Here is a 27,496-nt window from a genome sequence, read left to right as displayed (position 1 = left end):
CTCGTCTCGCGTCGATTTTGACTTGGCTGAATTGGGATAAGCGCTCTTAAGTTCGAGAAATAACCAAAAATACATACAGAACTAATAATATAAAGTTAACAGTATGGTTTTTATTCCAAAAAATATTTTCTTTTCGTGTTTCTGACTTTATTTTTCTTAGTTTTGGATAGATTTTTGACAAACTGAAAATCACGGGATAGATCACGTGCCCGAGATAATGAGCGAATGAATTTAAAAAAGCCATATGCCTGATTATAATATTTCACAATCGACAGATGTCGCCGTAAACAACTTTGAATACTCATCTTAAATAAAATAAAAAAGAGTATTTAATTTAAATTAATATACATTATTAATTTAAATTAGTAGGAAACTTCCACCCTCCGAAGCCTCTCTCCAGCTCTCTGGCGACGGCTAAACACAACCTGTCCTGATTGGGCGCTGCTATTACCTGAAGAGGAATTGACTCGTAAAGGCACAATTACTTGTAGAAGTTTTAGTTAAAAAGGCAAATAATAGTTCAAAGCAAGGCAAGTAATAAACAAAAAACGGTACTAAGGCCATAGACAATGCAATATAGTTTTTATTGAATAGTCTATAATCTATGTTAAGAATTGAATTCTTTTTCTTAGCAAATTCAATCTGTATTTAGGAATTATGATTTTTTTTTTAAATGTTTAATAGATATTGGGATATGAATAAGGTTTTTTAAATTGTGTAATGGAGAATTAGACCATTTTAAGTTTGTAGAAAAACATTAAACATGCATGTCATGAAGTTAAAAAGTAAAATTTATTTTAGAATGAATTATATCTTTAGCGTAGTGATAGAAGTATGACTCGAGAGACCTGCAGGGCCGCGGGCAGTCCTGGCGCGGGGAGCGGCACGGCGGTGGCGGGGAGGCCCGCTCCGTTCCACAGCATGGTGTAGGCCACGCCCGACGTGCGCACGAACACCTCTCCGTGCGCGTGCGCCCGGCTGCTGTGCGCCGGCGACAGCAGCACGCCGCTCGAGCCCAACAGGCGCTGAAGCGTTATTATTGATAGGTGGTTCAACCAAACAAGTTAAGAAAGATCTTAAGAAATCAACTCATAGAGAATAATAATTCTTCTAAGACCAACGTAAAATTCCTCTGTGATGACTTAAAAATAGTTTTTTCATAACTCTTATTATAACCATGCTTGGTTTATATTTGCTTCATTTTTGACGGCTCATTGGTGTCGTGGTTAGTACCCCTGACTGCGAATCCATGGGTCTCGGGTTCGATCCCCGGCTGAGACAAACATTAATGTAATGAGCATTTGGCTTTGTGCTTAGGTCTTGGGTGTTTAGATATGTATCTATATATAATATATATGTATATCCGTTGCCTAGTATCCGTAACACAAGCTTCACCAGCATAGCATAGGACTAGATCAATTGGTGTGAATTGTCCAATCAAAAAAAAAAAAAATTGTCGGTTGAGTTCAAAGCTTAACATAAATTGTATAAGCTTAATATGAACGCCCCCTTAAATCCCCCTAAACGAATATATCCCCAAATACCCCTTGGATTTTGATTTCCGATTCCCTCTTAATTTGACGGAAAACCTTAAAGTTGGGTTCGCTATTCTAAACTCCTTTGATAATAAATTATAAATTAGTCTAATCAACAATGTAAAAACTTTATTAAATTTACAATTTAACAAATTGTAGAATTTATTGCATATTAAGCAATTTCAAAGGACAATAGGTGATAGTTAATTCCAAAAATAACTCTATATAAAGTTGATTTATAGAAACTACACTTTAATCTGATGTAAATAAAATTCCCATGCATATTATTAATAATTTCATCTGAAATAACACCAGTACCTGCAAGTGCTGCCTGAGCCGTTCAGTCTTCTCCCGGTAGTGGACGGTTCGATGCTCGGGAATAAACAAATTGGTCCGATGTATGAGCGTGAAGCCGAGAGCTTGCAGAGATCGCACTCCGAAGCCCAAGATGTACTTTATCAACTCCATCAAGAGGCTCTTGTCTTGCTGAAAGACGTTTTAATTGTATTCAATTTATCTACAGCAAGCTTTTTTGTCCCATCTTAGCTTTTCTAAAAAACTTATGCTTCTTTGTATCATACATAATTTTTAAATATTTAAAAAATGCGATTATTCCATAAAGAAACTTAAATAATAGGTTTTAGCCGAAAATTGTACCGAAACACATTAAGTAAATTATCGAAACATGTTACTGATAATCCAAATAATTTTCGAAGAGCCCTCCTTAATAATCAAATTTCCCCCTGTGGGGAGTGGGCCCCACGTTGATAACACTGATCTACAGCCTAATTATAAAATTGGTACCGTATCTCTTACCATGGTAACGACATTTTCATTTGTAACAAACACCATACTAACTTCAATTTTTGCAATTCAACGCGTTTTGAATTTTTTTTTTTTTTTTTTATATACATGTGTCTTTACTAAGACATCATGGCACATTACAATCTAGCCTAACTTAAGACTAATAAGTAATTTAAGTCTAACCTAATTTACTAATAAGGATTTTTTCATAAGAAAGTGTCCAATAACACTACTTACAGTCTCTATTAAAGGGAAGACACTCTGTTCTTGTGTTCTATTTTTTTTTCTTTCACTCACTGTGTATTTAGTACTGACGTGCACTAACACTAATGCACTAGTTCAAATGGTTTTGTCCTTTTAAGTCTTCTCACTAGGCCAGTGGTGTCAAGGAGTTGAATAGCCTCGACATTCACGTGATGGTGGAGCCTTTGTTCGTGGGCTCCAGCAGTCTTTTTTATTATTGTGGCGACGTCCTCTATATTAAGGTCCCGATGGAGGTCGTTATTGCGAATATACCAGGGAGCATTAACTATTCCCCTGAGCACTTTGTTTTGGAATCTTTGGATTACTTGGATGTTACTATTACTGGTGCAGCCCCACAGCTGGCAACCATAAGTCCATACAGGTGTCAGGACTTGTTTGTAAATCAATAATTTATTTTGAACTGATAACGCGGAATGCCTTCCGAGCAACCAGTACAATTTAGTGTAACGGAGATCCAGCTCTTCACGCTTCTTTTTAACATGGACCTTCCATCGGAGTTTGGTATCCAGCGTCATACCTAGGTACTTAGCTGAATTTTGGAACGGCACTTTGACGTTATCAATATATACTGGCTGGTAATTTGATGCTTTGTTGGTAAAGTTTATGTGAACTGATTTAGACTGATTTAATCGTATCCGCCATTTTTTGGTCCACAAGCCTTTTTGGTATTTATGGCTTTTTGTAGTTTTACTACCGCTTCCTTTTCAGTATCTGCCGTAGACATGATAGCAGTATCATCGGCAAAGGTAGCGATTACGTTATCTTCTAGTTCAGGAATATCGCATGTGTATAAGAGGTACAGGACCGGACCTAATACACTCCCTTGCGGCACCCCAGCTTTTATTTCTTTCAGTTCTGAATAATCATCTTCTTGTCGTACTCTAAACATTCTTTGTGTTAAGTATGACTCTAGTATATTTGAAAATTGACGAGGCAGTAGTTTCTTTAATTTATAAACAAGTCCTCGGTGCCACACTTTGTCAAATGCTTGAGCTACATCCAGAAAGACCGTGGAGCAGACTTTTTGTTCTTCTAGTGCTTTTTCTATATTATTTGTAATTCTATGAACCTGCTCAATGGTAGAATGTTTTTCTCTGAAACCAAATTGGTAATCCGGTATGAGCTGCTTTTTGGCAATAATAGGGTTAAGACGTTTGAGAAAGAGTTTCTCAAATAGTTTTGCTATAACAGGTAACAATGAGATTGGCCTGTAGGACGTTACTTCGTGTGGTGGTTTTCCTGGCTTAGGAATCATTATCACTTCCGCAACTTTCCACATATTGGGAACATATTGAAGTCGAAATGAAGCATTAATTAAGGTTGTCATTTTAACTACAGCTTTACGGGGGAGATGCTGTAGTACCTCACCAGTAATTAAATCAAAGCCTGGCGCCTTTTTTTTAGTTAAACATTTAATTTCACTTAAAACTTCTTTTGGTGTGACTAGACGGATGTTTAGTTGTTCTGACGATATTTCTTCGAAGTCAAGTGAATCTTCTTCATCGATTTGAAATATATTTTCTAGATGATCAGCAAACCTTCTAACTTTTTGTATATTACTTACAGCCCAATTCCCATCAGACTCTCTCAAGGGAGGAATATGTGTTGTAGGTTTTTTGATATTTCTTATCGCTTTCCAGATGGAGTAGTTGGTGGAACCATCAGAAGTTAATTGGTTTAGGAATCTCTTTATTGAAGTATCTTTATGTATTTTAATCTCTCTCCTCAGTTGTTTAGTGAGGTTATTCAGATGTTTTTTGTCTTCAGGACATCTTGTGTAATGCCACCTTTTTCTTTGAGCTCGTTTTGTCTTTATCAGATTTATAATCTCTTCTGGAAAGTAGTTGTTTTGTACCTTTTTCTTAAATTTTGGAGTATTGCTCCAAGCAGCTTGTTGGATGTTCTTTGTAAATTTATTTACTTCTAAATCTAATTGTTCCTCAGTCTTTAAAGGTACTCTTAGGTCTATAATATTCTCAAGATAAATTTTGAAGCTGTCCCAGTCCGTATGCGGGTTCACGAGACATGGATTCAGTTTCCGCTTTACAGGGTCTTCGCCAATTGTGAGTAAGATTGGTGAGTGATCTGAGTTCATATCATAAGCTTCCTCTATTTGGAGAACATTTGGTGATACTTCTCTAAATATGAAGAAATCTATAAGATCTGGTATTTTATTCTTGTCTGTTGGCCAGTATGTAGGCTTCCCTGTCGAAATTGCATCACATCTCAAATCTTTCATAGCATTAAATAGTTCTTTTCCTTTAGTCGTTATTAATCTTGATCCCCAGTAGGTATGTTTTGCATTGAAGTCGCCTCCCAAAACAAATCTATTTCCAAGACTTTTTAGCAGGGTTGTGTACTGGTCGTACTTAAGTGCATGTCTTGGTGGGCAGTAGATAGAAGATATTGTTAATGGACACCGCTTCATTGATAGGCATACAGCCACAGCCTGAATATGTTCTTTTTCATATTTAAAGACCTCATGGTGTTTCAAACTGTCCTTTATTATAACTGTACTTCCCCCGCTGGATTTATTACTTGGGTGAAGGGCATGGTAGGCGTTATATCCTTTAAGTTGAATGTACGACTCCCTGGTAAAATGTGTTTCCGATACCAAGCAGATGTCAATGTTTTCATGTTTAAGAATTATATGAAGTTCTCTTTGGTGTTTTAAAAGCCCATTAGCATTCCATGCCATTATTTTTAAAGACATCATTGCTTTGGACGTTTAGAAGCTGCTATTTTGGTGCTGCTTTCTAGTTTTTTAAGTCTTTCATCAAAAGATGTCAATAATGAAAGTATGGTGTTAATCTTTTCATCTAAGCCTGTGTTAGATTTAGTCTCATTTTGTGTTGATGATAGAATCTTGGGACCTTTAGTAACCTCAGCGAAGGAAACAGTCTTGGAAACTAATTTTGCTGGTTTTACAGGTTTGTCCGTTTCAGTTTTTGATTTGGATTTTAAAACGTTTCTCATTTTTTGCAATTCTTTAGCTACAACACAGCCTCTGTAATTAGCTGGGTGTGACTCACCACAGTGAACGCACTTCGGTTTCGCGTCTCGTGGCTTGTTACAGTCTACTGTGAGATGCTTTGCAGTACATTTTACACACCTCGGCTCCTTGGAGCAGTATTTCTGTGTGTGCCCATAAGCCTGACACCTCTTGCATTGGGGGATCAATTTTGGTGATTTCAATGGCTGTACATCAATTTTGCAGCCAAGTATCGATTTTATTTCATAAATATTTTTTATGTTTTCCTGATGGTGGAAAGAGAGAATGAACATGTTTAGCGGTTCCTTGTTTTTCCAGCTATATTTGACGGCTGCGTCTAAGATTTTAAATCCTTGGAGAATGAGGTCTTCAACTATCCTTTCAGGCTTGCAAGAGGCATGCAGATTTTTTGCCATTACTCTTATTGGCCTGCTCTGCTTGTTCTCGTATAAGAACCACGAAGCATCTTCTTCTTTAAGGTGTTTTGTGATACCTCTGTAGGTAGCTTCACTATTGCTGTTAATCTTCACCGATCCATTCCTAAGCATTTTCACGGTGAAAGAGTCTTTATTTAATTCTTTTTTAAGTAAGGAATCGTAAAATGATTGGTATTCAATCACATTTTCGACAATAATCGGAGGTGGAAGGGGTTCCTTTTTGGGTTTTTCTTTGGTTACTTTATTACAAGTAACTTCTTTCATGGGGGAAGGGGAGGTGTTTAGTTTCCTTTTCTTTCTGCTTTTTTGTCGCACCCATTCCGTTTCTTTAGCCAGTTCTTCTTCGTCCGTCTCATACTGAATTGATTCAGCGGCTGCCTCATCCCTTTGTGTTAAGGGCTGATCTATTTTTTGTTCTAGCTGAGCTATTCGTTCCTTGAGTTGATGGACAATACTTTCCAGGTCTGAGCATCGGGCTCTTTCCTTTTTCAGTTCACCCACTAGTAATTGCTCGGTTTGGGTTTTAATTTCAATAACACTTGGAGATGACATCATAAATTTTATATAATAATTAAAATTATAAAGACATAACCTCGCCTTAATTCATTACACAATAACATGTATTAGATCAACGATTCATCGTAACGCGATCGCGGCGCTGCGTCAGCGCGTTGCACGTTTTCGATCACAATATTTAATACGCGACGTTTCTAACCGAAATGAAAACAACAACTGTTGAATTGAAACTGTTGCGTTTTGATGTGACGAATATTTAAAGTTGTTTTTTTGAAGATTTTATGAACTGTGTGTTTAACTTAATTGTGTACCAAAGACAATAATAAATAAGTTTATACTATGGTCTGTGCCTCATTTATATTATTTAATAGCGCAATACTAATGAACTAAAAGGTGTTTAATGAACTATAATGGGAGATTTCTCTCGTTTATATTGAGAAATCTCCCCGAAATAGGATTTTAAACTTTATTAAATTCGTGTTCATAGTTTTTGAATTGTTAAAAAAAACGGTTTTACGAGAATACTTCTTCAACGCGATTTCGCGCCCCTACAACGCGCTAGACTTTAACGTGTTATAGGGGTACTGTATTTGTATAGTTTCTATTCCCATAGTTTAGAGTTCAATTTAGATTTTCTAAAATTTCAATAAAAATTTGAACTCGACAAGACTACCGTGAAGTTACCTTCGGATTAACTGGATCCTGGAGCATGTTGGGGATGTCCTTCATCGAGAAGAAGACCGACACCGACATCTCTACCGAGTCTTCTAGGTCTTCCAAATAATGCTGCAATTTCAAACCCAATTCACAATATTTGTCAGGTCTTGTCTCGAAGACTGAGTTGAGTTTTTTAGAACTAAGGCCACGATTAATTTGACAATTAAGGTATCGTGTGGGTTCGATTCCCGGCGAAAAAATTTAATTAAAGGGTCAGAACGAATATATGACATGTATCGCAAAATTGAGAAAGTCTTTGGAAAGAGATTTTCGAAGAGCGATTCAAATCGTCGACGACCAGTCACTTTCCGTGCGGTTTGATCCCTTGGCGTTGCGTAGAGATGTGGGATCTCTTTGCATCTTCTACCTCATTCACCAAGGAGAGTGTTCAGAGGAGTTGTTTACGGTGTGTGGTCTTTATTTCCCGCCTCAGAAGACCAAATATTGATTATTCCCCTCACCTTCGAAACCGTAGCCCCACGGCTCTGGAGGTAAAGAGCGGCTCGAGTGACGGCCTGCTTTAGTTCTGCTTCTACTGGAATTATTGCTGCAGAACTGCTGGCTTCCGTCATGTAGTAGACCTGGATTTTTTTTACGTGAAAATATAATAAACAAAATAGCAATTACTTATTTTACTATATTTTATAGTTAATGAGGAATGTATAAAAATATATTTTATACAAATTTTAGAATAAAAAAATATGGTTTAGAATAGAAATTTCTCTAAAATATTTTCCCCAAGAAACGAACCTCGTGCGTGACATATTAAAAAAAAATTAAAATTGGATCAACTATCTCACAAAATCTTAATTCTCTTACTTGTAGTTTGCTAACATCTACTTCTTCGTCGAGCGAGAGCTGCTCGCATTGCCCGTTACCCATGACTCGCATGAGCAAAGTCAGGTCCTCTGCATGTCTGCTCATGGGCCCCACTACCAGATACTTGCTGTAGTTCTCATCGCTTAGGGTGGGTATGTGTCCCTCTATCGGTATTATTCCTAAAAAACACATATTTATAGCTAAAAATCCTATTTTGTTACCAATACAAAAAACTGCTTTTTATATATTTTTAAATAAATATACCTAAAAATTTCCGTTTATGTTTTTATTAATTATTTATATAAAAATTATGATAATATTTATCAGTTTCAAAGTCAACACAGATACATATTTCTTTACACATATAAAAACTATAACTGTATGTATGTATTACTTTAAATATGTGCGTTGTGTATAAATATATACTCGCAGCAGATTTTAGTCGCAATTTTTCACCACCAAATCGAAATCGGAGAAGTTTTGTCCCAACCAATAGCTTTTACCTTTGGGACACTTTAATACAAGTTATATTACAAATTATGAGTGTGGGAAAAACTAAAGAGCTCAATTGGGCTTCAAGTTTGCGATAATTGCTAACATTTGGTTTGCGCTTCTAATTAAAATATATATATACTAGCAAACCGGCCAAGCGTTGCTGTGGCTAAGGTTTTGTTATATTACTTAGTAGCAAACTATTCAAGGGAAACGGTAGGAGAACACCAGTCATGGGGACCATCATGCTTTTTTGGTGGTTATGTCATTAAATTGTAGCTTATGTGAAACGTTGATACTTTCAACACAGCGGCATCTGTTAGAATTGTGACTATCAAATAATAAACAAATATTTTGCAATACAATAATATTGCGGGTATAAATTGAAATGTAAGCTATCCTTTTTTTAAGTTGGATCAAACTACACACGGTGTGCAAATTTGATTGATATCGGTTCGGTAGTTTAGGAGTCCATAGCGGACAAACAACGTGACACGTAATTTATATATATTAAGATGTAGGTTAACTAATGTTAGGTTTATGTAAAAAAACATTATTTTTAACTTAAAGTATAAAAAGTAAAATTTCTGTTGGACTTAAATGTACTCTAAAAATAATAATAATAATTTACCCGGACTAGGCTTGTGTCCGAAGACCCCACAGAAGGCAGCCGGTATTCGGATGGAGCCCGCGATGTCTGAAGACACGCTGATCGGGGATGCCCCACAGGCAAGTAATGCTGCCTGTTCGTTTCATTTTAAACATGTATTACAATTATATTTTTAACAATATGTATTTCGAATTTTTTACAATAGCTATATATTTATAAAAATGTTATGAGTACGCTTCAAAAATGCAAAAAGTTCTACACCGATCGAGCTGAAACTTTAGCATGATATATAATCCATCAAGGATTGTTTTTATCTATTTTTTTCCACAAGTATTACAAAATTAAACTTATATGAAATGTTTTCTTTGTTTTCTGGTTTTATGCTTTTTAATTGATATGTACCACTTACTATGCAAAGAAATCGCATTTGTACACCATTATGTAGGAATAAAGAAAATAATAATAACATCAAATAAAAATTCCCGTGTCATTTGTCGGTTATTGTTAATCCGACTCAATTTGTTTGTTAGGAATGAAGGTTTGTCTTTTTTTGATCTTGTAATACACTCAAAAACTATCCCAATAATTATTTCCTTGTTAGACGCTAATATTTCGAAAATATATCAAAAATAAATGTCCGCAGACTATTATATTAATTCATAGAGAATCTATGTCAAGTGTACACTAATGATTTGAAGTGCAAAATATGTCAATGGTGAACATGCAATTTATTACTGTCAATAGACTACGGCTAGAATACACAATGACCTAATGTATGTTTTGCAGCTTACGCACGTTTTGAAATATATAATACTTATTTATTTAGTATTGTTTTTGTACTACACGTTTACCAACTACGAGTTCTATATTAAGCATTTAAATTAATTAAATTTTGCCTGTCTATGGCTGTCAGATTAAAGGCGGAAACATACTACCAAAACGCGACGCTACACCACGCCATCCGACGCATGTCAGTACTTATCAATCCCATATATTTAATATGGTCAGATGCACATAGACAACACGCCATGTGATCACACGCGGTAACATCCAATCGATTTGGATCGGCGTGTTGTGGATGTTGTGATGATGACATCATGCGTCAGTCTTTCGAGTTTTTGACACGAATGTCAATTTATATACTTAGATATTTTTGGATTTATTTGGCAAAATGAACGACAAACAATTAATTGAGTTGGTGAAACAATATTCTGTTTTATATGACATGAGATTACCTCAATACAAGGACAAAATCAGGGACTTAGGATGTTGGTAGTTTAATACAAATAACCTGCTAATCAATTCAGTAAAAAACTAAATACAATACACATACAATTTTTTATTTCAATTAAAATAGACATCTGATTGCGCTGCAAACATTCCTCGAATCTGAACCTCAAATTGGTAAAAACTTGCTGGCACATTGCGCGGGGAATAAATCAGCTAAATGACTTCTGAATTTGCAAGCGTGTCGTGGTGTCGCGTGTTGGTAATGTGCACGATGGACATCGGGTGTCGACACGACACGTCGCGTCGCGTTTTAGTAGTATGTTTCCGCCTTAAAACTAACATTTGTTCTATATGTACGTGCCAAGCCTGTGCAAAAGATTCGAAATGTTAAGTTAAACAGTTTAATTTGAATAAATTTATATTTTATGGACTATAGCGAAACCTCTTATGACCGCTATGTTTCTGTATGTGTTTTATGATAAATTTTATAGAAAAGTAGGTGATTAGACTTCTGTCTGATATACTGTTCAGGGTCTAGAAGTTGTAGTAGATCCTACGGGGATTTTCTTTATAAGTGTTTATTGCTCCCACAGTAAAGCTGTTGCCAGCCCCAACTTTGAAAATAGCTCTTATACACAATTTGTGTTTTGAACCATGTAGGTTGGCTCACCTGATGTTAAGTGTTACCCATGGACACTCTCAATGCCAGATGGCTCGCGAGTGCGTTGCCAGCCTTTTAAGAATGGGTACGCTTTTCTTGAAGTACCCTAAGTCGAATTGGTTCGCAAGTACTTCAGTGGGCAGCTGGTTCTACAAAGTGGTGTTGCGCGGCAAAAACTTCGCTCAGTTGTGGAACGGCGGACGTCGAGGTGATACGGCTGGAATTTCGTATTCTGCCTCGACGTCGGATGATGAAGCTAAGGTGCAAACTCACGATCACAGTTTTTGCAGAGCGCGTCATTACTCTATAATTTCTAGCGAAAGCGATGAATTTGTATGTAATATTGATTTAGTTTTCTCACTAATCGTAGCGTAATATTTCTGTAACTTTGGGACCGCGTACAAAAACTCTACTTTGATATCGGGATATCAATAGCTAGCAGGACACCAGAGACAATGTTGTGCCAGTACTTCATTAAGAACCTCTTTTACGTTCAGTTGGTGTCGTTAGCTATAAATGTGACTCTGAAAATTTGATGTATTGTACTAACCTCACCTCCCGAAGAACCTCCAGGCGTCCTATTCAAGCAATACGGGTTATTGGTCGTTCCAGTTAACAAGTTCGTTGTTTCCCATCCCAAACACAGTTCAGGGGTGTTGGAGACTAGCAGAGGAATGCCACCAGCCTTCTTCACTAGGTGAACTGCTGCGCCGTCCTTCGTCGCTCGTCGACCGGCCAATTCTAGGCATCCCACTGAATTTGATAGACCTGAAAAACCGACCAGGTAGGAATTTGATACTTCTTATCGCAAAGAGCAGCCGATTCTCATCCCAGAGTTCATGCGTTCAAACCCCGGCTGTGCAGTAGTGAATTCTCTATATGAACGTGATTTATTTTTATACGATGAAAGAAAACATCGCGAGAAAAGCACGTATTAGACCCAACGATCGCCAGCCTGCCTTTATAAATAATATCAAGGAAACACAGAAATAAAGACTATGCCAAAGTTAAGATGATTGATATAATTTGTTTGTAAAAGTAAATACCTTCCAAAGAGCAACTCTCCTTAACCGTGAAGGGTACCCCCAAAAGCGGTCTACCCGCAAACAGTTGATTCATGGTGCCATCCCTTTTCGCCGCAGCAATCCTTCTATCACACTCTTTCGCTTCCTGTAACGCGTCCTTACACCTATCTTCTACCACCGCATTCAAGAGAAGATTCACTTCTTCTATTCGGGTTATGAAAGCTTGCGTTACTGTTTCGCTTGTTAGCTGAAAATTGGGGCTAAAATTTACATCCTGCAAAACTAGAGTCACAAAAATAATTTATGGGTATTTTATGGTAATAATAATAGTGGGTAGTTAAAAATTTATTAACTTTTCATGTTCAAATAAGGAACGTATTATTAGTTCAATTATATAAATAAAATTATACAAGATATTATCTACTTTAAAAAAATGCCAATACAAAACAAGTTTACTTAAAGTGAAGGGACAAAAAATATTAATTATGTAATTTGTTATTGACATAAATAATAACAATGTACATTGTTTACTTTCCGTATAGGAAATAAATTTATATTTTTTTAGTGCTGTGGAAAATCTGTCAAATTTTCCTATAGTCGGTAAGTTGACCGTGACATTAATCGTGTTATAAGTTTTTGTTGATTTACCACACTTGTATCGTTATTCGCTTGACTGATTTAGATAAATTTTGATACATACAAATGAGTCTATATGTGCATAAAAACTGTAAAAGTTAGTTGTGTTAAAGGCACAGAGCAGTGTTGGCCTCCATGAGGTCGTAGGTTCGAACCCCGGCTGTGCACCAATGTACTTTATATGTGCCCATTTAACATTCGCTCGAACGGTGAAGGAAAACATAGTGAGGAAACCGGCTGGGTTGCCTTAGACCCAAGAAGACGACCGCGTGTGTCAGGCACAGCAGGCTGATCACCTACTTGCCTATTAAATTGACAAATGATAGGTACAGAAATCTGACAACCAAACAAAAAAGGTTGAAGCGCCAATGGTTTTTTTCAAGGCACAAGACTTGCCTTCTTAGAATTTCTTTTTTAAATTCAATGCCTTATTTTTGCTGAAAATATAATTAAATAATATATTCATTATTCATACTTCTCCGTTTCGTATTGCAGCCGCCAAATCCGTCGCACTTCTAAGTAATATGGGATCCCGTATCGGCGGCACTTGTTTGGTGTTGCGCGTGCGCATCCAGAACAAGGGTCCTAGCAAAAAGTGTAGAAGTCGTAGGAATATACCTATTATCCGTACACCCACCTCCATACTGAAAAAAAAAATCGTGGGCCTCTAACACAAGTAACTTATTTTAATCTTCGAAAGGCCTACTTAAAATAATTCATAGAGATGTATGGACAGTATTCCGATTCCTCGGTTCGTGAAACAAATGATTATTTACATGGAATGCAAAATGATCACTTATTTGTAAAAACTAAAACAGACTAATTGCTCTCTTGCGTCTCTCTCTGTCAAATTGTGTTTATGCTGTCAAGAAAAGAGACAGATGAGTACTTTAATTAAAACGGTGCCGATATAAGGGCGCGCATTAGGCTAGCAAAATTCATGATTTCATCCGCGCGTCTTCTTCCGCAAGTGTCTAGTGAAACAAACGTATGCCTGAGTTTATGAAGTAAACGCGTAACGTAAAACAAAAATAAAACGTAACATATATATAATATTTAATAAAACCAATGTGCTGTAATTCAATTATTTTTTTCTCCAAAATACTCGTTATGATTGAATAAAAACGCTACTAGGTAAAACTTAGAGGTGACTTTGTGTTTAATTTGTATCGAGGAATTGATATTGCGTGTTGTTCCCACGGTAATGTAAGTGCGTGCTTCTATTTCACCATGCCTCCTGCTGATAGAGGACAAATCTTTGTTTTTAATTTATTTTATTATTATTAATTACTTAAGATGTCATGTGGAGCATGGTGTAATTATTGCAGCTCCTTACAAACGTTTAAAAACAAAAACATGGCGATTAAAAAGAATAGCGGAGAGTATATTGTCAGTTCTTCTCTAAAGTTCTACGCCCTTGATTTGGGAACTGGCAGTAAATGTAAAATTAGAAGCATTTAATATGTATTTCTTTTTGACGTTCATAAGTACGTACTTATTGTAAAAGTAAGTTCATAAGTGTGATACATTGTGTAACTTAAATTAATAAATGATTTTGAATTGATTATGTTTTTAATTAGACTCTGAAATTATAGTGAAGGATCAATAGGTACATATTTATTGTTTTTAATTAAAGCATCACATACTTAGATACAATCAAATCTAGGATGAGAGTATCTCTCTTAATAAAAAAAACTGTATTAGGTACATTAAAAAGTAAAAATTCAAACAGTATGTATAGTGCTTTGAACTTTGTGAAGTGCAAACAAAGTTATGAGCGAGTCACTTTAATATATGCCGGCAAATATTATTATCTCTATATTACTAACCGAGCTTCCACTTGCTAACTTTAACTAAAATTGCGTTAACCACGAAAATCTGGTTTCACCAAATTGTACATGAAAGCTATTAAGGTACTGTGTGCGTCGAATGAGGATAAACACTATATAATATCACATTTGTCTTGGTTAAATTTAGTTTTAAAAATTATGATACTTTGTCATATCTTTATATAAAATGAATTGCTGTTCGTGTCTCGCTAAAACTCGAGAAAGTTCAGCCAGAACTGATTTGGCTTATTATGATCTTAAATAAGTGGAAGTTTCGGTTAGGTTTAAATAAAGAAATAAAAAGTAAAGTAAATAATAACAATTAAGTTAACTAAAAACAACAATTAAATTTTCCAATAAAATCTAGGGGCCTACCATGAGCTCTTATTGCAAGCCTATTGACCACCAACAACTGAGATGCATCGCTTATTCGTACCATGATGTGTAAAAAATCAGTCCATTTATGTTTACACATGACCTAAGCGATAATCAGATTACGTTCATTCAATTTGTATGAAAATTCGTAGCATGATCTCTCTGAATTTGACCGTTCCGCCTTTAAACTATGACAGAAAAAAACGATTGCAAAAAAGTTACTTTTTGTTCAACTTTTTTGTATCGAACGTGTCCAAATAATAGGTAAGGATATATAAAAGTCAATTAAAAATTAAAACTAGTTCATAAAGTAAGATGTATAAGAAGATATATGTAGATAGAGTACTGTGTCCAATATAGTAAAAAAAAATTGTATGTTTCGCAAATTGAAGAGTTTTTTTTAGGGTAATTTTGAGTAAACGAAGTAAGTAGTTAGAAACAATACCACAATCCCCTTCTACCGACTCAGAAGATGTCGAGTTTATAATTTTCTATAGACCAACGGCAAAGATTCGTTAAAGGTTTCAGTATACACAATTGCACACTATGTTTAAAAATATTTAATTAAATAATTAGGTATATAGATAGTAGAACAAAAACAATAAAATATTATTCCTTAAAATATCATATTATTTCAAACCAACTTGCGTTGATTTATGTATTTTATCAGTCTCTTGTGACTTCTTCAACGATAATTCCGTGTATTAAAATATAGCATAATTACACACCTAAACCTTCTGTAAGAATTAGTATTATAGGTAAAAACTACAAAATTCACGTTTCAGTAAATAGGTGGTACGAAAAAATGCCATTGAATTCAGGAACCTAAACTCATCTCCAACTCAACTGGATTTTTTAAAGAAATCTCATGGTAGGTCCTCGCTGGGAAACATTTGATGTCTTCTCTCTTTTTAGAAAGAAAATATTGTCACTTCACACTTGGTTGTCAAATAGTTAAAGATGCCTTCAGAAATTTGTGTTTCATAGCTGGAGGGGTCGATCTCTTTGGTCGGTTTTTAAAATTAAGCGTTGACACTTATGATACGAAGTTCCCCAGGTAATCTAGTATTTAGTTAATTTTTTGGTTTGAATAGTATAGACACCATCAGCGTCCTAGGAGGTTCAATCAAATATTTTTGCTGTTATTTCTGTTACCAAAACTATGTTAAGACTTCGTTTAAATATCTAGGTACAGATTTTAAAACCAACGCAAATGCAATTAATGCCATATCGTACCGTGACTTCCACCCACTTGAGTTTTTAACGATTTATCGAGAAAAAAGTTGCGTTCTAGATATAGAGATCGTGTATGCCAAAGTTCAATATAACTGTTTATATAAGGTACAAAATAAATTAAAAAAGTGAATCAATATATCGTAGAGTCGAGATGTATTATTATTAAAGGTATAAATATATATACAACAACCAACTTACAGAATATAAAAGTAATACATAATAACCTTTAAAAATATAATGTAATAACAAAAATCCATTTTGATACGGGCGGAGTAATATAGGCACAAATACAAACATACCAGACGATATTAATAAAAGAGCGAGAGAGTAAAAATGCATAGTGATAAACAAAGTGATAAGGGATGTCCAGCCCAAAATTTTGAATTTTTTTGTTTATTTCACCCCTCTACGATCAACCGAAAATTCAGACTTATAGTTTTATCCACTACGAAGTTATATGGGGTCGAAAATGGCCTGAACTTTATCGAAAAACGTAAACCTTGGGGCATACCTAGTTATCTGGCGCCCCCAGATGTCACGCCCATATCACAAAACCCTCATGAGTCTTCTTACTGTGTTGCTGAATACGTTTCCACCTTAAATTTATCAATTTGTCAAGCGGCTGACCCGATGGAAAATAGGGTGTGCTGATAATAATCACTGAATCAGATGAAATAAACATAATTTTTAAACATGTTTTTATTTAATGTTAAGTATTGAAGTAATATGATATTTTAAGTGCAATCTTCATGTATGAAGTGTTTGCAAAGACATTGAAACGACCTAACCGTTTTTATATCAAAAATGTTTGATACAAAAACTCGCCAAATACTCAAGCGTTACAAAATGTTACGACCTTTTCATGAAGACATTTTAGTATTAGCTAAATACGTTAAAAACGTTCAAACGTTACAAATATCACAGTGACGCTACATTTATTTTACTAGAGTTATCAACCGTCCAAGGTATTAAGTATTAAGGATTTAGAATTAAAAATTAACATCATATAATTAAACAGTCTATCAAACTATTCGGAGTCGGTAACTTGAAATAATCAGCCCTTTTATTATATTGGTTTATTAACAGGTCCTTCAAGAAAAGAGCGTACCAATTCTTAAAAGACCGGCAACGCATTTGCGAGCTTTCCGGCAATGTGAGTGTCCATGGGCGGCGTTATCACTTAACATCAGGTGAGCTTCCCGCCCGTTTGCCCCCTATTCTATAAAAAAAACAATTAAGTTATAAAGTAGACTAATGTTTCATAATTGCTCAGAAAAGGAATATGATTTTTGAAGTTAGACTTCTTTTAAGAGATAAGAGTAAATTTTTACGATGCGCGCGCACACCGTCACAAAAAACCGACACATGAAGTTAGCATAGTCAATATTTTAAAATAAAAAATGTAAATTTCGTTAATTATGTAGAAATAATGTTTTTGTGATATTTAAATTAACTTTATTTAACTAGATATTGCGTTATAATAAAACTTTAATACCTTTTTCGATTGTTAGTGTCGTTTTTTCTACAAACGTAGAATAACACGAAAGATAACATTTTTAAAAGTTTTTTATCTTCTTACGCCAAAGAAATATAACTTCTAACGCGTGTATATAAGTACACACACATGTTTTTTTCTGCAAAGTATCTGTTCGCGATCTCTACATTTATATCATTATTGAATTCCTACGACCCACCCTGGTCATAGTCCGATATAAACAGTAATAAAAACCAAGGTATAATTACGTATTCTTGATTTTAGTATTCCTATCAAAGCTTTTGAAGTATAACAACACATTTACGATCTATTTAAAATGTGCGAGCAGACAAGGTTGTACGTGATGACCAAACGAATAGTATTGCCCTATTAGGCACAGCCTCGTACCCATCCCACTTATTTTTAGACTGCGGTTATCCTATTGGAATTCTAGTTTATGTCAAACGAACAAAATGGATGAAAATATCCAAAATCTTGACTATTGCATTATTTACCTAACTATTTAAGTATCCTTTTTAGTAAATTAAGTTAGTTTTAAATTACTTATTAGTCCTTAGTTAGGCTAGATCGTAATGATAAATTGTGTCTTTGTGCAGAAACAAAACCGCTCCAAATTTTTTTCTACATATTTTCATAACTCGGCAATGGTGTACAGCATATAGTACACCTTGCAATAATGTGGTGGCGCATGCTCTTTAACCCCATAGAAATTAATTAAAACATCATGATTTGTGAAATGAATAATAATAATAATTTATTTATCGCAAGAATATGGTACAAAAATGTGTAAGGTACAATCGTAAGTTCGCATATTCTGCCACACACAATGGCGCGCAAATTTGTCTTTAAAGGAATTTTACATTATTAGTCCAATGAATTCGTCAATTCTTATATCATTTGTATCGTACATATCATATCATACTTTATTAAATTTATATCAACTACAGTGTCTCACGCAAATAATCATTTATTGAATAGTATATTTTTTCCAAAATACACCAAGTCGCTTTTTAGACTCTAGTCGGAAGATCTCTTAATTCTTTTATTAATTTATTGTAAACCTGAATTGCCATACAAAAGTTGGTTTTCCTTGTTTAACCTAACCTAATCACGCCAGTTAGCGTAAAAAAACCTAACCTAATGTAATTCATTGGGACCCGACTGGGAACTGAGACAATATAATTTATATCATGTATGTGATATTCAAAATATATAGTCCAAAGCCATGCGCCGACTTAAGATTACTTAAAGTACTATATTCAAGTCGTAAAGAACGATAGAAAAAAAATTGGAGCTGTTTTAAGGTGGAGCCGTGATTCGACAAACCTTTTTTATCTTGTGGCGTGTCAGGCACAAGGTGCATGTGCCTGACACGCCACTGACCTGAACCCGTTTTCCTTTGAAAGAAAATCTTATTGGTACACAGTCGTGAATTTAAAAGAATTAATTTGAATTTATAACATTATTGACATTTCAACTCTGCTATACATCGTACAAAATCAGCATATAGTTTGAACTTTAAACTAAATTATTAATTAAAAGAATTTTAAACGGGCAAACCAATTATTTATTATCCTTTGTACATAATGACGTCAATATGAACATACTAAAGCCTTATGCATCGTTAATAAAAAAACATATTTTTCTGTCTCATTACATATTTATTTTTCTCGAGCGTAACATAACTTAAAGATTAATATTTTCTTAAATAAATACAAAAAAACAACGCATTATTGAATTATTTAAAGCAAATATAAAATTTCAACTAAAAATGATTTTTTAAACTTACATATTTTGTTTTTGTTAGATTCAAGTGTATACAATACTTAGAGATATTATGGGGCGTTAATATTCGATTTATAGGGTTTTAATGCATATAATTGTTACTTTATCTTACCAAAGACAATTATTTATTGTCTCTGATGCTACTAAACTAAACATACTCGGACGCACGCTGAAGCCACTAGGCCAATACTGCTCACTTAACGTCTTCTTATTACATTTTAAAAAAGGCTATTATTTTTAAAAGTATTAATTAAGCCGTACAAAAGGATACTTGCGTATAGAAAAAATATTAAACAGGCAAAATATATAGCTAGGCTAGATATTCATAGCTTTATAATATAAAAATATTATCTATCATCAACCTACATATCATGTGTGATAATTTTTGATACATACTAATATAATAAAAAACAACAGCTTTTATCTGTTTAATATCGTATCTAAATAGATATGATAATAATATAACATTATTAAAGTCAATGGTATTTCTAAAGATATATCTACTATCTAAATACCAATTTTTCCCACCACATAAGATATTACATAAGGACGCCCTACTGGTATAAACCCTTTATATAATAAATACAATACAATGAAGGCTGTGCGGCGTTTATTTACAAACTTTTCAAACACACTAGATTTGACACGTGAATGAAAAGGACAAAACATTCATTTTGATTTAAGGTTTATGAGTTAGATTTCTAGTTTAAAATTAAATATCAAAAATAACACATCTATGAAAGTACCGTCTTTTCTTAACTCGAACATTTACTGATTTAACCGCCGCTATTATTATATAACTTTAAATATCATTAATCTAGTATAAAAATATCTATGAAAGTATTATCAAAAATTTAATCAGAATTTCAAAGTGTTTATCTACTTACATGAATTGAAAAAAATGCGCGAAAAGTGACAGGCGGCGTGCGCTTTTACGTTTGCCACACCTGGTGGCCGGCGTGCAACTGATGCCTGAATTTCCAATGAAACTGCAAGTTACATTATGCATAGGTGAGTGGAAATTCCAAATGCCGAATGTCAAAATCCAAGTCTCGTCGCTTAGGGTAGCTTCAGAGACGAGAATTAACGCTAAGTATCACTTATGTCAAAAACATGGGTTTGACATACGGGAATCATAGTTCGTTAAGTCTGGATTTTTGATTATCATTTTTATTTATATTCAAAGTAAGAGTGTACAACACATTTATTATCTCTGGTTATTACAGTGTAGTTTGGGGTCATATTGTTTTTATAGAATTAAAGGTACAATTTTCTACTTGTTTGTTTTGTTTCATGTTTATCGGAGTTTATCGCGAAAGTATCAACATTTTTAATTGAAAATAAATCTGTGCGATATGGTAATGCATTTTTTTTTGAATTATCCAATGTCGAGTGTATAAAATAAATACATAATTAATTATAATTACTAAGCATAAGCATAAAAATTGTTATTACGCGAGTTATGTACCTTAACGTTATATATAGGTAACACATATCAGTTAATAATAAAAAGCCCAAACGAAATGTGAACAACCATCTTACACTTGTAGCCAATATAAACTAAAAAGCCGGCAACGCACTTGCGAGCCTCCTAGCAATGTGTGTGTGTCCATGGGTGGTGGCATCACTTAACATCAATCAGGTGAGCCTCCTACCCAAATGGGTAGGAGGTTCACCTGCATACATAAAAAAAACATCATAATTGAGAATGAACAATGCTTATATATAATCTTTATATGTAACAGATGTGTGTAGTTTTAAGAAACCCATAACTAAGTCAAGTAACAGTTTTTTGTTAGTCCAGCCGCCAGCGTTGCAACCCCATTACCCCTAAGATTATGTTATAAGCCCATGTTTTAAACGATTAAAGACACAATCGCAGCAAAGAAAAGTCTAAATCAGCGACGGCCCAAGCCGAGGTCCGAATCTCGTAGGGGACGCCTCGAACAAAAGAGTAAAGACAGTTGACACTTGGCTTCGACCGTGGTATTTTATTTATTTCCTTCCAACTGCCACCGAACTTAACTCGCGTTTGAAACAATACAATATTCACTGTAACTTACACAGTAATTTTGACTTGCTCTATTTATGAGTGCACTTAAAAACTGTGACGTCACGTTCAGACTTCAAAAGGTAAAATAGGTCTCCATTTCCTCTAATAAAATGCTAAAAACCCTCGGACTACAACGGCTTTGTAACGGAAAACAGAATATTCATGATCGCTTACGCTTTTAAGATAGCGCATGGTGCAAAAATTTCAGTTCACAAAAATGTCATCAGCACCTTATAGGTTCATTTACAAGAATTTATTACCGTTTATTGGACTTTGGACAAATCTATGTATATAAAAGTCGTGTTAGTTACACTATTTATTACTCTAGCAGGTTGAACCGATTTGGCTGAACATTGGTGGGGAGGCAGCTTAGAACCAGAAAACAGATAAAACGTGGTATAACAAAACGCAACAAGCAGAAAAACTAAAAATGTATCAGTCAAAACATGTCTAGCCGTTCATTTGTAAAAATGGTATAACAAAACTAACAACTAAAGGTAATGTGATCTATGGTTAAGTATGATTGAAAATTTGACACTTAGAAGTTTTGAAGTTGATTGATGTGTTTATTACGAGTTTCACCGTTCGAGCGAATGTGAAACGCGCACATATAAAACACAAGCCCGGGATCGAACCTACGATCTCAGAAATGAGAGTTGCACGCTAAAGCCATTCGGCCAAAACCGCTCTAGGTAAGGTAAGGTAATAGTTTTCTAATTATTTCACTCATGCTGACGTTATCTTTAATAGAGAACAAGAAACTGAAAGCCTATGGACACTTAGGGCGTCCATATTTAGATAAGCTTTTTTCTATACGCATATATTATCGTAATCGGTTTAGTAAAACCGCAATAAAACGTTTGGAACTTCTCAATAAATTGTACAATTATTGTTCACGCTTTTAAGCGCTTTCAAATTTATCATTTAACAAAATTACGAAAAACAATTTAAACGCCGAAGTAATAACGCGGAATCAATTAAAAACTTATTGCTCTACCGCAAATTAAAAATGGGTTTTGCAATAATGTAGAGCGTTTTTGTTTCAGGAAGATAAGCGACAACAAAAACAGGATTTTCAAATAAACGCTTAATCTTAATTTGACGACTCCCCTAATAGACCAGTGCCGATAATTTTTGAAACCAAATAAAATTACAGTAGGATGAAACCCATTAGAAAAGGAGGGGAATATGATCAAAATGAAAGGAAAAATAAATTACGGTCGATCTGAGGTCGGGAAGGGGTGGGGGGGGAGTTTTAAGGGTAAAAAACGGTTTATCTCGATTTCCGGCAAAACTAAAAGTCCTATCGAAGAAAGTTAAATGGCAAAGTTTGAGGTAATAAAAAGATCTAGAACTTTTGTATTCACCAGTTTTTCACATAACCTCAAAATTTATGTGAAAAATTCAAAAAACCAAGTTTTTGGTTTTTTATTTTTATCTTTAACAAAAATATTTTTTTTTTAACGAAATTTGGTGAAAACTTACCTTTCTATGTCCCAAATACACTGTAATTTATTTGATTAAAAATATTTATTTGTTCACCTTATTTTGAATTAATATCGAAAAAACATCCTAATTTTCAATCGAAAATTCTGACGTCAAAATTTCAGCTTTTTTCAAAAAGTTGGTGTGCTTTCAGTTCGTTGAAATCTCTACTTTCCTATGGTAAAAAAATATATATATATTGCCATAGTAAATCTTCTCAGAAAACGCAAAAAATCGTATGCAGTAACGCCCAGACCTGTCATCCCCTTCCTTACTTCTCTATGAAATACGAAAATTTTAGCCCATCTAAAGGTTAATTTTTTTTTTAGGTCACTCAGGTATATATAAGTTATCTTAAAATAGTAATAAATAGGCATCTGATTATAATTTAAAGAAGATTCATAGAGAAGTAGGGAAGGGGATGACGGGTCTGGGCGTTACTGCATACGATTTTTTGCGTTTTATGAGAAGATTTACTATGGTAATATATATATATATATTTTTTTACCATAGGAAAGTAGAGATTTCAACGAACTGAAAGCACACCAACTTTTTGAAAAAAGCTGAAATTTTGACGTCAGAATTTTCGATTGAAAATTAGGATGTTTTTTCGATATTAATTCAAAATAAGGTGAACAAATAAATATTTTTAATCAAATAAATTACAGTGTATTTGGGACATAGAAAGGTAAGTTTTCACCAAATTTCGTTAAAAAAAAAATATTTTTGTTAAAGATAAAAATAAAAAACCAAAAACTTGGTTTTTTGAATTTTTCACATAAATTTTGAGGTTATGTGAAAAATGTGTGAATACAAAAGTTTTAAATCTTTTCATTACCTCCAACTTTGCCATTTAACTTTCTTCGATAGGACTTTTAGTTTTGCCGGAAATCGAGATAAACCGTTTTTTACCCTTAAAACTCCCCCCCTACCCCTTCCCGACCTCAGATCGACCGTAATTTATTTTTCCTTTCATTTTGATCATATTCCCCTCCTTTTCTAATGGGTTTCATCCTACTGTGATTTTTTTCACTTTTTATTTATTTTAAAGGCTATCTGCACTGGTCTATAAGTTCAATATAAATTAACAACATTTGACATAAGGGGCATACTTTGCGCTAAGCTGTGACTCAGAGGACCACAAACAAGACTAGACTGTCATAAATTTATTGGATTTTGACATAAGGGCGTCAAAATGGGGCTCCTTTCCAGTGTGACCGTTTTTAGTATATTCAGTACCAAATTGGTATAATTTGGGCTCCGTGTAACTAATTTAGTATTTTTTTGGTATCCTTTTATATTCTGGTATTTTTTGGTACATTTAAACTTTCAACATTTTAAAACACATTTTGATATATTTTTGGGCTGAGCGGGAAACACTCACTTTCATTCGTTCGTATTTCGTTCACATGTTTTTGTCTTTGTCTGATGTTTACCGCAAATGTATCATTTTGTCTCTTTCAAACGGTTAATGCTAACAAATTCGCGAATCGTGCTTTGGCTACGTATTACTATCTACGTTACATGCTGTATTTTTATACATGTGGTCCCTTTTGGGACCATGGATGTTTTAGTTCTTTATTTATTTCTCTCTGTGTGCATGTGTAGTGAAGATAATGAAGCGCAAATACGATCAGAAATATAGATCAGAGTGGGAACAAAATTCTGAATTTTCGTCATGGTTGACCAAAGATAAAAATAATGAGAACGCCTTGTGTAAAACGTGTGGAGCAACATTTTTAAGCAGAATCGCTACAATTAAAAGTCATGCATATTCTGAAAAACATCGATAGAAACTTATACGTTATAGTGGACAATCCAAGGTAAGAAAGCTATGCCCCCATTAACATATTTATAAGATTATTGTGTCCCTTATTTTTTTATGGCACATTAATTAATTGTCCTACTTCTTCAGGATGTCCGATGAATCTTGGATAGTACATGTACAGTTGTACACACATGTATAATTGATTTAAATTCATCAAATTAATCAAATCCTGTTTTATTTTCAGAACGATGATAAATTACTTCAAATGAAAGAACCCATATCTGAAGAAGTAAGAAAAGCAGAGCTTATATTTTATGCAGCGTTGGCAGAATATAACATACCATCTCTGGCCATGGATCATCTCAGCGATTTATTCAGAAAAATGTTTTATGATTCGAAAATCGCAAAGGGCTTTTCCTGCAAACGCACTAAATCTGCTCAGTTAGCTCAGTACAGCGAATACTGACTTAGTATTTGTAATAAAACTTATTGTAAATATTTATTATTATTTGAATATGTCTGTACAATGAAGGAGTGTAATTGGTTAAATTAAAAAGTATCTGATAATAAGTGTTTTAATAAAAAAAATCATCTTTTTCTTTTAGTATATTTTTAGTATAATTCAGCATGTGTTTTGGTATTATTTAGTACTGGCACCTTGTAGTTTTGGTAGATTGCCATTTTTTAAAACGGTCACACTGCTCCTTTCTGAATCTTACCATTAGAGTAACTTCTATAGAACTAGGTGTTACCAAAGATTGAACAAGAACAATATTTTAATTCACATGTGAATTGGGACTTTTCAAAGAGTTTATTTATTCAGCAATTCATACCATACAGCATTGCTAATGATGAATTGAAAGGATTAAAAGGGTTTTATTGTTTCTGCTTACTAAGAAATACAAAAGCAGCTTAAAGGGAATTAGACTAATTCTATAATTCCTTAACACAATATATAATTTATACTAACTACTACTTAAAATTATTTAAGAGATCAATTTAATTCCATTAAAACATTTTAATCACTCTGATGTTATTTCCCAATAATTAAGAAGCTATATTAAATAATGTCACCAAAAACAAATTAAGAAGTGGTTAGTATAGTGTGTGTCTCTGTAGCCCTCTATAATTGGCTAAATACAGTCAATAGATTTTAAGAAATCTAGATAAATTGTTTTACAGTGTTAAACAAAAGCAAAAAATTAACTTAAAAATTTAAAAATAAAACTTACAAAACAGTACAATCTTCCTATTGCCATTTTTCACCAGATTCTGTAGATAAAAATAAAAAATATATATAAGTAATTAAAATATAGATAATATGAATTATATGATAGAAAAAACTATGAAAGTAATACAAAATTGGACATGCCCTCAAATATCTGACTGTACCTAAATATAACTGACAAAGATAGTTAAAACCATAAACATACCTTAGCACTTTTCTTATACAGGGCCTGCAAAGTGAAAATTATTTTAATGGAATTTATTTATTATCTAAACACTTTATCAAACCCTTTATACTTTTTAGACATTAGTACACTGGTACTAATGCCATGGATTATTTTGTATGCTAAAAGGATTCTGCAAACTTGGTGGCACAAATGTTTTCGTTTGGTGGGTGAAGTTGGGTTTCAATGATAAATAATAAATAAAATATTCACGTAAAAAATCTGTAGTCGTCACGTACACAAAATTCAAAACTTGTTTATTTCTTCTACTACGAAACATAGTGAGTAGATATCATGATAACTAAACAAACTTCTGAGATAATTTAAAGAACTTTAAATTTTGTAAAACCATTTTTTCGTTACGTGTGTAAACTATAAGGTTGTGCTATTTTCATTACTGTTTGCTATCAAAAGCTCTCAGCTATCATGAAACTTAAAAGTCTCAGGTCAATGCACTGAAACCTGAAAAAACAAACATTGGACAAATCGATCAGCTAATTACTCACCTATTCTACGCTAAGCACTTCACTTGAAATTTTTGTTATTTTCATTACAGGACACAAAACAATTCATTGAATTTCAATTAATAAAAATAAATTGCGGACTTATCAATATTATTATTGTTATTGAATTCAACAAGCCGGGCCCAATATCAAAACAGTTTTTTTCCACTGACAGATGATGACAATTGACAGCCTTCGCTTATACAAAGTTATGGTTGCCATTTTACTCCAGTCAAATTACGAAATAAATAAACATGAGCGAACACAGTTTGGGGATTTTGAGGATCGATAGGGGGGTGTATTCTGAGCATAAATTCCAATTTGAGGGGTTGTACTGAGGTCAGCTCAAGGTCATTTCGATGGTAACGCGTTTAATTCGATATCTCGAGAATGGTTAGTGTTAGGCGAAAAATTGTAGAGACCTTTTCTTTTCCTAACTAAATTTACTAACTTTTTTATTTGAAACTTTTTTGTATAACATTAATATTTTTCAAGTTATTACTCCCGCAAGGCAGAAATTTTACTTTTTTTTCAATTTTTCGTCGTTTTCTCCCCAACCATTCAATTTTATTAAATTTTACCGATCATCGAAGTGTAGATCTTTTAATTATGAACAATTTTGTTCTTAAACTTTTTTCCGTAATGCCAATACCTTCGGAGTTATAGATTACTTTACCGAGCGAAATCCGCGCCACTGTCGCAATATAAAAAGGTCAATCGATTAAACTATTTAAAAATTAGGTATTTAATTTGGGTAAGAAGTAAATTAACAATTAAA

At 33.9% G+C, this 27,496-nt stretch overlaps 1 protein-coding gene and 1 long non-coding RNA gene across 6 annotated transcripts; one reads left to right on the top strand and one right to left on the bottom strand.

The window, feature by feature from the left end:
- Positions 1 to 51: 51 nt before the first annotated feature.
- Positions 52 to 26,889, bottom strand: LOC125053242 (fatty-acid amide hydrolase 2-A-like). 5 transcript variants are annotated; one of them, XM_047654493.1, is made up of 14 exons: positions 26,722 to 26,889; positions 26,198 to 26,221; positions 25,997 to 26,036; positions 20,346 to 20,447; positions 13,214 to 13,382; positions 12,124 to 12,349; positions 11,628 to 11,845; positions 9,208 to 9,319; positions 8,085 to 8,263; positions 7,727 to 7,846; positions 7,233 to 7,334; positions 1,854 to 2,021; positions 849 to 1,025; positions 52 to 451 (listed from the first exon to the last, which is right to left on the bottom strand). In XM_047654493.1, exons 5-14 carry the CDS (start codon positions 13,379 to 13,381, stop codon positions 353 to 355), a joined length of 1,569 nt encoding a protein of 522 aa, XP_047510449.1. In that variant the 5' UTR covers position 13,382; positions 20,346 to 20,447; positions 25,997 to 26,036; positions 26,198 to 26,221; positions 26,722 to 26,889; the 3' UTR covers positions 52 to 352. The 5 variants fall into 5 exon arrangements, with proteins under 5 accessions (XP_047510449.1, XP_047510448.1, XP_047510450.1 ...); XM_047654492.1 differs by lacking the exon at positions 20,346 to 20,447; XM_047654494.1 differs by lacking the exon at positions 26,722 to 26,889 and having other exon boundaries at positions 26,198 to 26,325.
- On the top strand, positions 24,199 to 25,329 carry LOC125053250. The gene is made up of 2 exons (XR_007117551.1): positions 24,199 to 24,819; positions 25,009 to 25,329. It is a non-coding gene; the product is annotated as an uncharacterized LOC125053250 (long non-coding RNA).
- Positions 26,890 to 27,496: the final 607 nt, after the last annotated feature.

The sequence above is a fragment of the Pieris napi genome, chromosome 10 (genome assembly GCF_905475465.1).
Source record: "Pieris napi chromosome 10, ilPieNapi1.2, whole genome shotgun sequence".
Classification (NCBI taxonomy): Eukaryota; Metazoa; Arthropoda; class Insecta; order Lepidoptera; family Pieridae; genus Pieris; species Pieris napi.
Note: the sequence above shows the minus strand (reverse complement) of the source record. Positions and strands in the feature narration are given on the sequence as shown.

What these genes read in the sequence shown, in the direction of transcription:
- LOC125053242 (XM_047654493.1), bottom strand. Translation starts at nt 13,381, where the DNA reads ATGGAGGTGGGTGTACGGATAATAGGTATATTCCTACGACTTCTACAC. An exon ending in GGAGAGTTGCTCTTTGGAAG is followed by an intron (nt 11,846 to 12,123) that starts GTATTTACTTTT and finishes TCGGTTTTTCAG; the next exon opens with GTCTATCAAATTCAGTGGGA. An exon ending in GTGGGGCTACGGTTTCGAAG is followed by an intron (nt 7,335 to 7,726) that starts GTGAGGGGAATA and finishes TTGAAATTGCAG; the next exon opens with CATTATTTGGAAGACCTAGA.